This window comes from Sesamum indicum, linkage group LG4 (genome assembly GCF_026168435.1).
Source record: "Sesamum indicum cultivar Baizhima isolate 11 linkage group LG4, ASM2616843v1, whole genome shotgun sequence".
NCBI lineage: Eukaryota > Viridiplantae > Streptophyta > Magnoliopsida > Lamiales > Pedaliaceae > Sesamum > Sesamum indicum.
Genome location: NC_142660.1, coordinates 7,819,436 through 7,831,376, shown reverse-complemented (window position 1 = coordinate 7,831,376; position 11,941 = coordinate 7,819,436). Strand labels below are relative to the sequence as shown.

The 11,941-nt window shown below is 38.3% G+C and overlaps 1 protein-coding gene across 1 annotated transcript; it reads right to left on the bottom strand.

Moving 5' to 3' along the window:
• Nucleotides 1–500: 500 nt before the first annotated feature.
• LOC110011866 (uncharacterized) lies at nt 501–1,280 on the bottom strand. Its single transcript, XM_020693304.1, has one exon. It carries the CDS (start codon nt 1,278–1,280, stop codon nt 501–503), a length of 780 nt encoding a protein of 259 aa, XP_020548963.1.
• Nucleotides 1,281–11,941: the final 10,661 nt, after the last annotated feature.

The window sequence follows — 11,941 nt, the reverse complement described above, 5'->3', positions numbered from 1 at the left end:
ATTCGTCTAACTACGAATTCAACATCGTGATCTCAGATTCTAGGGAAGAGACCGTCTCCTCCAATTCCGCCAACTGGGAGTGTCCGTCCTCCGGGTTCTCAACTCTCTCGCTGGATGAAGCTGCGTGTCGCGGGCTTTTCGGATCTTGTCCCGACGCCTTCGCAGCAGTAGCAGTCGTACGCCTTGGCCCCATCTCGGCACGAGGCTCTGATACCACCTCTCACGAGGCGCCTATCGCAAAACGCACCATGTGGCTAGTAGTCCGCTAACTACGTCCGCCAATCTCCGCACACACCTCCGCTCGGCACGAACGCAGCGCCCCAAAATATATCAGAATAGGGAGGAACAATCACAAAACCGCAAATTGCACACGCGAATTCAGAAAATCAGAGTACATTGAACTGAAAAGTGCGTATACAATGATCAACGATGCTAGAGCAAGGGGATCGCCTATCGCCTTGAGGGGGGAATGAGTTCAAGAAGCTTGGTTTAGTGACGTGTTAGAGTCCAGCAGGTCCTTTCTTGAAATTTGTCCTCAGGTTACCTTGTGTCTTTGTCTCAGAAATCTGGACTGCCATAACTCCTTCCTTTTCTATTTCAGTAAATTCAGAGTTAACTTGTCTTTGTTTTTCAATTCTGTGCACCATGGAGTATGCTTTTGCAGCGGAAGGCAAAGGATCCATGATTAATATCTGGTTCTTGATATGATCATAGATGTCATTGAGGCCCATGAGGAATTGGATCAATTGGTAGGAAGTGTTTCTTTCAGACATTCTTTTGCTGGCTCCACAAGTGCACACAGGTAGGGGGTCTAAAGATCCCAATTCATCCCACAGTCTCTTGAGTTTTGTAAAGTATCCAGCTACAATAGAATTGTTTTGTGAGATTGATGCAATTTCCCTTTGTATTTGATATAGAAGTGGACCATTGCTTTCACCAAACCGCATCTCGAGTTCAACCCACAAGTCCCTTGCTGATTCTGCGTATAAAAATGCTTCTGCAATCTCTTTTGATATTGAATTCAATATCCAAGAGACTACCATGTAATCATTTTTCTGCCATTGCTCAATGTCTTCTTTGTCTTCCATCGGTTTTGTTTGTGTGCCATCAATGTAACTCAATTTTCTTCTTGCTCCAAGGGTTATCTTGATGGATCTTGCCCAAGATAAGTAATTGTTCCCGTCCAATTGTGGAGATACCAGAGATATGCCACGATTATCATTTTCTTGAAGTCCCACATCAGTGGAGATTCTTTCTTCTTTTGCTTCTTTGTCTGTCATTTCTTGTGTCGATTCTTGTTTCAAGAAATGAAAGTATGGTGTGTTACGATAGGTACAAACAGAATGCAGAAGCAGGCAGAGTATTTTGTTACACCCGCTCTGGTGCCATGTTGAAAAAGCAATCAAGAATTGATCTCTGTTTGAAGAAAAACTGATAACAGAGAACTGGTCGTGCAGCAATTTTACAGAAAGAAAAATTCTATGTATATTCTCAATAAGGAAGGATGAAAGGTCTTTTATATACAAGAAAAGTCTAACTAACAATAACAACCACTGAGTTGTTAATTCACTTAACGGATACATAAAGTTGCTACTTTAAAAACACGACTTTGTGAATAGAGGGAAATAAAACTAAGTCTGAAGCTATTGTTCTTCTTCTTATTCCTCTGCTTGTGACGCCTGTTCTTGTGGGAAGTCTGAAGCAGCTCGATGGATTTATCACTGAGCTTGAAAGTTATTTACCGCATAGGTGATGGGCGGGATTTTTATTTGTGGAGGGATTCTTGGCACCATCTAGGCCCTCTTATTGAGAGATTTCCCTGAGGACCGAGTGTTACGGGATTGCGGGAATCCACCATGTTGCGGGTTGTCATTCATTAGGGTCAGTGGCAATGGCCTCCTATCACTGACATCGAATGTCTTGAGATCTTGCACTCATTACATATTATTCACGGAGGTAATGATCGGATTATGTGGCGTTTCTCGGGCAATGCTATCACCACGCAAGCCCTTTATCCATTATTTCATCCCCCTAGTCAAAAAGTAGGTTGGTCTTTGCTACTTTCTGGACCTCTTAAAATCCCTCGACATATGTTTATCCTCTGGCTCGCCATACAGGAGAAGCTTGCTACGACGGACAAGCAATGGTTGTCACATTTAGGAGGTTGCGTCCTTTGCAATGAGGACAATTTGGAGACACACACGCATTTGTTCTTTCATTGTCCGTATAGTCGAAGTTGGTCGACTGCAGTCAGACGTACTATACGGTTTCTTTGGGCTTCTAGGAAGTGGAAGGGAAAACACATTGAATGGGCTTCTAGGAAGTGGAAGGGCAAACACATTGAATGGGCTTCTAGGAAGTGGAGGGGCAAACACATTATTAACGTGGCTTACCGTACGTTACTTGGATCATGCGTCTACCACATTTGGAGGGAGCGCAACATGAGGCGATTCGTGCACACTGCTAGGACTCCAGTTACTATAGCTAGCTTGACCATTGAGGACGTCAGACTACGGATGCTTAGCATAAATCAGTCTAACTCTGTTAGTACTAGTGCACTTTATAGATTGTGGCGTATCCCTTGGCCTGTCGAGGGAGAGCATAGCATATGAGCACTGTTGTGCTATACCGATTTTTCTCATTTATGAAAGTTACCTTTATCTAAAAAAAAGGATGGTGTAGTGACACATTTCTTGATCCACCTGATGAAGGTGGGTGGGAATCCATATAACTCCAGAACTGCCATGAGAAAGAGCCATTCAACTGTGTCATACGCCTTTCGGATATCCACTTTCAACGCACATTTGGGTGGTAGTTGTGTCTGATTGTATCCAGAGAAGAGTTCCTGGGCTAGCATAATATTATCACAAATACTTCTCCTAGGGACAAATGCTGCTTGGCAAACAATGTTTATATTGGAATTTATCAAAGTATGAAATGCAAACAAACTTGCTTTAATAAAACCGTGAGAAACAGCTAAATTTTATTGAAACTAGTTTGTTTTTCTTTCATACTAACTTGTAGTTATTATTACGCTTAGCAAATTTACCACAAAAATGCATAGGTCTAGGTCTATGTTTGGGTCAAGTTTCGTGGGATTCTAAGAACGTTCAAAATTTAGCTGTATTGCACGGTTTTATTAAGAAAGTGTGTGTCCCTTTCCTGCTATCTTGTACTTATTATTGCGCTTAGCAAATTTACCACACAAATGCATGGGTCTAACCTACGTTTGGGTCAAGTTTCGTGGAACTCTGAGTATGTTCAAAATTTAGCTGTTTTGTATGGTTTTATTAAAGCAATTTTGTTTTCCTTTCATACTAACTTGTAGTTATGCTTACGCTTAGCAAATTTACCACACAAATGCATGGGTGTAGACCTGCGTTTGGATCATGTTACGTGGAATTCTGAGAACGTTCAAAATTTAGCTATTTTGCACAGTTTTATTAAAGCAAGTTTGTTTCCCCTTCATACTAACTTGTAGTTGTTATTACGCTTAGCCAATTTACCACACAAATGCATAGGTATAGATCTACGTTTGGGTCAAGTTTCGTGGAATTCTGAGAACGTTCAAAATTTAGCTGTTTTGCTCGGTTTTAATTTTTTCCGGGTAAATGTAATTTTCGTTAAGTAAAGATAATAGTACAATACAACAAGATGATCATCAAATAATTTCTCCGTTGACAGGTCAAGGGATGCGCCATAGTCTATATAATGCTCGTGTGCTAACTAACAAAATAAGATTAATACTAAGGATCCTCTGCCTGTCGTCGTCGATGATCAGGATACCCATGGTGCTCAGTGTCCGCTCGGTATGTTCAACACACGTTAGGATCCTCTCCGTCCTAATGTGATAGACACATGATGCGAGTAACGTACGGTAAGAGATGTTGACAATGTACTTGCCTCTCCATTTTTTCGTCGCCCTCTTAATGTCCGTTGCCCAAGCCCTGTTGGGCCAATGAAACCGAATCCTTCTGCGTATTTCTGTACGGCACTGTCGGCTAAATCTGCATTGGAAGAATAAGTGAGAGTGGGTTTTAGTAGCTCCCTCGTCACATAAAATGCATTCTCCCAGATGAGAAAACCATGGTTTGTCTGTGGTGGGAAGTTTGCCAAGAATTGCGAGCCAAAGGATGAACGAGTGATGAGGTATTTTCAAAGAGCCCGAAAGTAGTGAAGACCAGCCTACTTTCGGCCCTGGGGGGTTTAATAATCGATAAAGGGCTTCTGTTGTTGGTTGTCCTTTGTCAAATTTACAGACAACCCGATCCACTCCTCCAAAAATCTGCGGCGGAGTATGTGTGATCTCCAAACACTCGAAATCCGTGATGGGCGGCCACTGCCACTCTCCATCTAAAATAATAAAACTGAGTTTGGCCGATTCATCAATGCCAAGTAGCCTCGGATCCCGTGGAAATCGCTCAATAAGTGGTCCGAGGTGATGCCATGGGTCCTGCCAAACATAGAAACTCCCTCCGTTTTCGATCTGATAATCCACACTAGAGTGAAGAAAAGGACGGAGACAGAGTAATTTCCTCCACCCCCACGAAACTCCATGGTCCCGAATCATCCAAACCGATATATCACGTAAACGACCATGGTAGAGCCACTACACCCATATTGAGGTCCGATCACATCGAATAACATCACAAAGTTTTTTACTCATTAATGCCCGGTTCAAGATTGTGATGTTCTTGAACCCAAGTCCCCACTCGTCCACCGGTCGGCACACATCAATCCATGCTACCTTGACGTAGCCATTAGTCGTAGTGCCCTTCCATAGGAAATTTCTCATTCTCTTCTCAATTTCCTTGATAACTTTCTTAGGTAAAATAAAAGTAGAAGCCCAATATAAACTCAAAGATGAAAGTACAGATTTGATGATTTGTACCCGCCCAGCATATGATAACGAAAATCTTTCCCATCCATTAATGCGTGCATCAATTTTTAATAAAAGTGGTTGAAAGTTAGAAACAGTCAATCTAGATGAGATTAAAGGAAGATTCAAGTACCTTATCGGGAGATGCCCCTCTTGGAAGTCCAAGGCCGCCAACATCTGTTCTTTCCATTCTTGAGCGGAGCGGGAGATAATTAAGTGACTCTTTTATATATTCAACCAGAGGCCCAACCAATTTGCAAAACAATCAAGTCCCACCTTAAAGACTCTGATTGAGTCCATATCAGCTCTGCAGAAAAGAAGGAGGTCGTCTGCAAATCCCAATTGAAAGACCCTTACAGGCTCACACTTCCAGTGATAGGTGAACTGCATATCTTGTTCAATAAGTTGCAGGAATTCCAAATGTAGAACTTCCATAACTTGTCCAAGGCTAACTGGAGAGCACATCTGCAATTGGATTGCAGGGTTCAATCCTATAGTTGAAGTACCATTGACACTCCCACCAAGTTATGATAGCGAATGCAAGTGGATGAAGAAAAATATCTTTTTTGGAGCTCGAATATTGGGACACACATATCATATGACACAATCTTGATGTCACACACATTGTGAATAATGTGTTTGACAACATATTAAATAAAGTGATTGACATAAATGAAAAAATGAAGGACAATTTGAGTGCAGGGAAAGACCTAAAGATCATATGTAACCAGTCCGAGCTTGAGTTGGATGAAAGGATAGATTTTCTTGGCTCCGATAGTACGGGATTAGTCCTTAGACTTGAGGAACCATGAAAATTGCATGCATGTGATGGTTGTATCTTGAATTTAACGAAAGATGACCATATCTTGGAGTGGTCGTTACAAGTCTGTTCAATGCAATCAGAATATGTAGTGAGGATGATGGGTTTCAAAATAGAATCCGTCACCTATCAGTATATGACAGTCGATTCTCCTATGCGCTTTGAGATGGTTGGTGCTCTTAGAGTCTGTGGCCCCAACGATTGGTTGAGTAGAGAATGGTTTCCTATGTCAATCAATAGAGCAAACACATCTCGATTTATCGAGCATAGTATCTAGTCCAGAAAGGGAACCGACTCCCAATTCCATGCCCTAGACTTAGATCTAGAGACGGATGATGGAAGGACGGTACCCGTATGGTACTCGGGAGCCTAAATGTTCACACCAACCTCACCTAGTCTCTAGTGCCATGGACCGTGGCTAGACGACCACCCATAGTGACGGGAATTTCTGATTAATGGTTAATTGAAAATAAATTAATTAAATTAGATTTAATTAATCATTGTGTTGGACACAAGCCCAAGTCTAGCTGAGGGTAAACCTAAAGAGTCACACACAAATCACTATGAAATTGGTGGATTTAATTTGGAATTAATTCAAGAAGAAATGAATTAATTTAATTGGATTAAATTAATCAAGGAGAATATATATAAATGATTGGATCATTTATTTAACAATTCATTTGATGGATGACTCAAGAATTAATTAATTAAATTAATTAATATTTGAGCTTAACACCTTTAAATTAATTAGATTAAGTTATTGAGTTTGGCTTAATTAATTGATGGATCAATTAATTAGGGCTTAAATATATTTTATTGGATTAAATGAATCAATGAACTTTGGTTGGGCTTGATTTAATTTGATTAAATCGAGCTCGGTGCATATTTGAAGTCCAAGTCCATTTGAGGGTGGTTGGAGCAAGTTAAGAAGGAGTTGAAACTCCTCATCATGATGAACATGATGGAGTGGTTATATGAATATGGTTGTATAGGTTGTCTTAGAGGCAAATTTAGTAGTGATTGAATTTTGAATTCAATTATATGTGATATACAAACCTACACATATATCCATGATAACCACCACAAAATCCACAAATTTTTCTCTCCATTTTCTCTCAAAATATTCCTTTTGGTTATATTTTGAATTGGATCCAAATTATAACACAAAATAATCCAAAAGCACTAAACAATAGTGTTGTATTTGCAGTTGTTTTTATTCTTGGTTTTTTATTCTATCTAGCAATTAAAAAGAACTTTATCTTTTCATTTTGTAGTGTGGACAACTTAGAGGAATTCTAGTTTGAATTCTCAAGTGAACGGAATGGGAGAACATAAAAGGAACAAGCCTTCAAGGCTTCCATATGACAACCTTGTCAATCACCTACTAACATTGCATAGACATCCGACGTTTGTGGCGATGAAACACGACACTCATGCAATAAATTCAATTTTAGTGCAAATCTCAATAGGACTCTCGATGCCTATTCTCGGGGTCCTCGACTTGGAATATTTCAAGCCAAACCTTCAGAAGTTGGTTTCATGGCCGCCATCCAATGCAGCACAACTACATAGGTTGTACAATTTGGTTTGTGGCTTTTTTGTGATGTTAAACCTATAAATATACTCAGTGAGCACAACAAATACAATTGCCAGATAATGAATACTCACTTTATTATAAACAATATTACAATTACACCGAAATTGCCAGAACAGATTACATAAAGGCCTATCCAATTGGCTTTTTGGTCACCTATTCTAACAGGATCAGGCTACATGCTACAAGAGAGGAGAAGAGTGTAAAGGTGCAGTATTTTTTTTTCTTATTTATACTAAATATGCATAGTTACTGACTGCTTTAAAGAAAAACCATCAGATTAGCTTTTAATTTTGGGCCGATGCTAGTATCTATTATTGGAGCATTATGCGAGTTTGTTAATGCTCAGTTACAAATTTCATCAGGAAGAGGAATAAAAATTAGAAAATTGGGACTCAATATTCCCAAGGGATGTGAAGAAATTCTGGACAAAAGCTGGGAAGTCATTTTTAAATGGCTTTATAATGTTACTATTAGCAACACCTTTTTTATGACCAAGTTAACCATGATCATGGTTGATGGAGGTTCTGTACAAGCATCAGTTAGAACTTGATGAAAAGAAGAAGAAGAAAGCACTTGATAAGCACATTTTGAGTTCCTTCTTGGCAAACCCAAAGGTAGTATATTCTCGTCATAACAATTTGACTATATGCTCGGTGAAGCAGTTATGAAACTGGAGGAGGTTCTGCTAACTGCATAAGCTGAAGCGAGCAGATTCATGTTATTTATTGTTTCTCTTACGGAAAGAAGTTTGTGTTCGCCTCCATATATATGTGAAAATATTGATGCCTCCACCCGTCTTCTTTAAGGTAGTCGTCAATGCTGGCCGAGATCCTTATGAATTCACCAACTCTTTGGAAATCATCTAACTTGTGCACTATCCAAGAGCAACCCACTATTCATCAGAAAGGACGTGACGATCGTGTTAAAACATGCATTTGAATCAGACGCTGGTAAGTGGTTAATTTTGCATATTTTGTTTATTGTGTTATTCTTGTACATTTGGCTGGATCTTAATTAAATTGACGATGCTAGGGCCCTAGCAAAAAGTCCATGTGCAAGGTGAACAGTATGATTTGAAGCTTGGAGATGAATCAGTAAGTTTTATGCTCCTAGTTGTAATTAGCTTTCTTAAAATGCGCATGCTTGGAGCACTAGATTCTATAGTATAGTATTATGGGAGGTAGATTGATGAAAAACAATGGCAGTCCGCATGCACTTATCTTTCGAGAACTAAATTACCAATTGATTTCTCTAGCTGCTTTGTTGGCTAAATATACTTTTGAGTGGGTAGTAGCTCTTCTCGTTTCCATTCCCCTTCTTGTCATAGAAACTATTACTAGCAAGATACCAAGGCTTTCAGACTAAGACAAATTTGGTCCAGTTTACATTGATAATAAAGTCTCTGCACCTGTCAAGGATTGTCTTACATCGACTTCTCTTTTATTTTTTCAACAGATTTGTAAAGGTGCACAGGGGACAAGCTTTAGAGAACTAGGAAACAAATGAGAAAAGCAACATTCGGAAAAGAAGAGAAAAGAAACAGAAAAAAAAAAAGCGATATCCACAAAAAAAACAAAAGAGAAAGAAGCAGAAGAAAAAAGCAATATCTGCAAGAAAAAAAAAAGAATATTAAAAAAAAGTAATGCAACAAATAGATAAAGAAAAAAAAGCGATATCCACTCGCCAACCTCGAGTTGTTGTTGTGGATGTAGAGGCAATTGAGTGATTGGAAAATAATTTTTGCTGCTCGCAAGACAGAACACACAACAACCAATAATACTGCATGTTAGGTACATGGTGTTGAGTTTTCAGTTTAAGTAAGATGGCTATTAGTTAATCTATTTTGGTTATAGAAAATAATTTGTGTAGAAAGTGGATGTTGCAAGCTGTACTTGTTGAAAGTCGTTTATCGTCTCAAATAAGCTAATAATAACCCATAATGATTGAATCAAAATAGGTTTTCAAACATAAATTGGATCAATTTCTCTATTTGTGTGTTTATCCGTGGGAGTTTCTAAAATCTAACCAATAGAGATGCCAATAGTTCCTTTTTTTCTTAATGAAGGATTGTTTTAGCAACTCCTTCACACTTACGGATATTACTGTAGAAAATATTGAAACTTAACTTGTATTTAGTTGAATGGAGCGAGGCTGCATAATCCATCTTTGTGGTTGACCGATGACCGTATACCCCCTTTTGTGGAATCTTTGTAGTTACTAGTAACTCTATGAGTTGCTTTATCTACCTATATAATCCATTATGATTTATTATTCCCTTCCATGTTGTTCTTAACGCTTAATTTGTTCTATGAACTTTGGTGGTTGGGCATGTAGCTAGTTTATTATAGATTGTTGCTCTTATGCTTGATCACTTGTTTTGCTAAGGAACGCAGTCACTCATTGGTTGCCTCAAAGGCAAATCTATAATTGAGGCTGTTGAAATCTTTGCATGTTAGACTAGTTAGGAATTTGAGTGAATTTTAATTGTAATTTTTTTTTAAGTTTTCCCTCTCCATTTCCTATTTAGACTTAAAATCATACACGGTAAACATATTATAATTATTTGGCTTTCGTTCTATATTTTATCTGTTGGAACTGGCTTATTCAAGATATGTTTGGATTGTTTGGACTATAATTGACTGTTTTTCGATGTCAATATGCAGTTGGGTTAATCACATTCGCAACTTCGTGTTGCTTTTTTGTTTCTTTTGTAGCTTTAACTATGAGATAGGAATCTTGAAAGAATCATGGCCTCCTAAGGGTACAAGGTCTAAACTTGACCGTGAATCGGCAGAAGGTCAGGATGTTTGTGTCATTGTTCTTGTAAATTATTGTTACCTTTTTCTAGTTTTAGAGTCCAAACATTTCAGGATAATAGCTTTCAGATGAAGAGACATGTGAATTGCAGAAGTTCAATTGATTGGAAACCTTGTATTACCCATGTATAGGATTTCATGCTTCTTCCTATCGACACCTACAAATATTCTAATGTCAAACACAGCTATAAACATGATTATTTGAAACTCATATATAGTGGCAATTTATACACATCTGAGTACTATTAGTTGAGATTTTGTGTTGGATGCAAGGAGATATGAATCCATTTTCTTAAATCAACTTACTTGTGGTTGAGAAGTAAATTTGATGGATATAGCAACTAAATGTCATGATACCACAATTGGAGTTAGAATGTGATTATGATTTATGCAATGTTGTTTCATTAACTTTGTTGCCATTTCTTCTTTGAATTATAGGCAATCAAAGCTCAGAAAGAACCTCGGGTTCATAAAACACGTTGGGACCATGTTTTGAAAGAGATGGATTGGTTGTCAATGATAAGAAAGCATATTTTCTTTCACCACCATGCTTCATTTATTCCATGATTTTGAATTTTCTGTTAAATGGTTTTATGTACTTCATTACATTGAGTCAGAGAGGAAATGGGAACTGGCTCGGGCCAAGAAAGTTAAAATAAGAGCCAGTGAGGGCATGCTGGATCAGGCTATAGGCTACAAGAGGGAGAAGAGTGAAAAGGTGCAGTATTTTTTCTTATTTATTCTGAACATTCATACTTACTGACTACTATAAAGAAAAACCATGAGATTAGTTTTTCATTTTGGGCCGATGGTCTTACTATCTTTTATTGGAGCATTCTGCTAGTTTGTTAATGCTCAGTTACAAATTTGATGAGGAAGAGGAGTAGAAATTAAGAAAATTGGGACTCAGTATTTCCCAAGGATGTGAAGAAATTCTGGACAAAATCTAACAAGTCATTTTGAAATGGCTTTATAATGTTACTATCAGAAGCATCTTTTTATGACAGAGTTAACCATGATCATGGTTAATGCAGGATTTGTACAAGTATCAGTTAGAACTTGACGAGAGTTCCTTCTTGGGCAAACCGAAAGGTAGCATATTCTCGTCATAACAGTTTGACTATATGTTGGGTGAAGCTATAATGAAACCAGAGGATCTTCTACTAACTGCAGAAGTTGAAGAGAGCAAATTCATGTCATTTGTTGTTTCTTTTTGGGAAAGAAGTTTGTATTCACCTCCATATATATGTAAAAATATTGATACCCCCACCACTCTTCTTTTAGGTGCTCGTCAATGCTGGCCAAGAACCTTGTGAATTCACCCATTCTTTGGAAATCATCTAACTTGTGCACTATCCTAGAGCAACCCCATATTCATCATAAAGGAGGTGACGATAGTGTTACAATAAAACATGTGCAAGACACTGGTATGTGTTTAATTTTCATATTTGACTGGTTTTGCTATTCTTGTACATTTGGTTGGTTCTTAATTAAAGTGACAATGCTAGGGCACCAGTCGAAAGTCTCTATGCAAGATGAAGACTATGATTTGCAGTCTGGAGATGAATCAGTAAGTTTTATACTCCTAGCTGTAATTAGCTTTCTTAAAATTCGAATGCTTCCAGTACTAGATTCTGTAGTATTATGGGAGGTAGGTCCATGAAAAACAATGGCAGTGTGCATGCACTTGTATTTCCAAATTTAAACTACCAATTCATTTCTCTAGCTGCTCTGTTGGCTAAGTGTACTTTTGAGTGGGTAGTAGCTCTTCTCGTTCCAATCCCCTTCTTGTCATAGAAACTGTTATTATCAAAATACCTAGGCTTTCA

Bases quoted from the DNA above. Each gene is read 5' to 3' on its own strand.
- LOC110011866 (XM_020693304.1), bottom strand. From the start codon at position 1,280: ATGACAGACAAAGAAGCAAAAGAAGAAAGAATCTCCACTGATGTGGGA.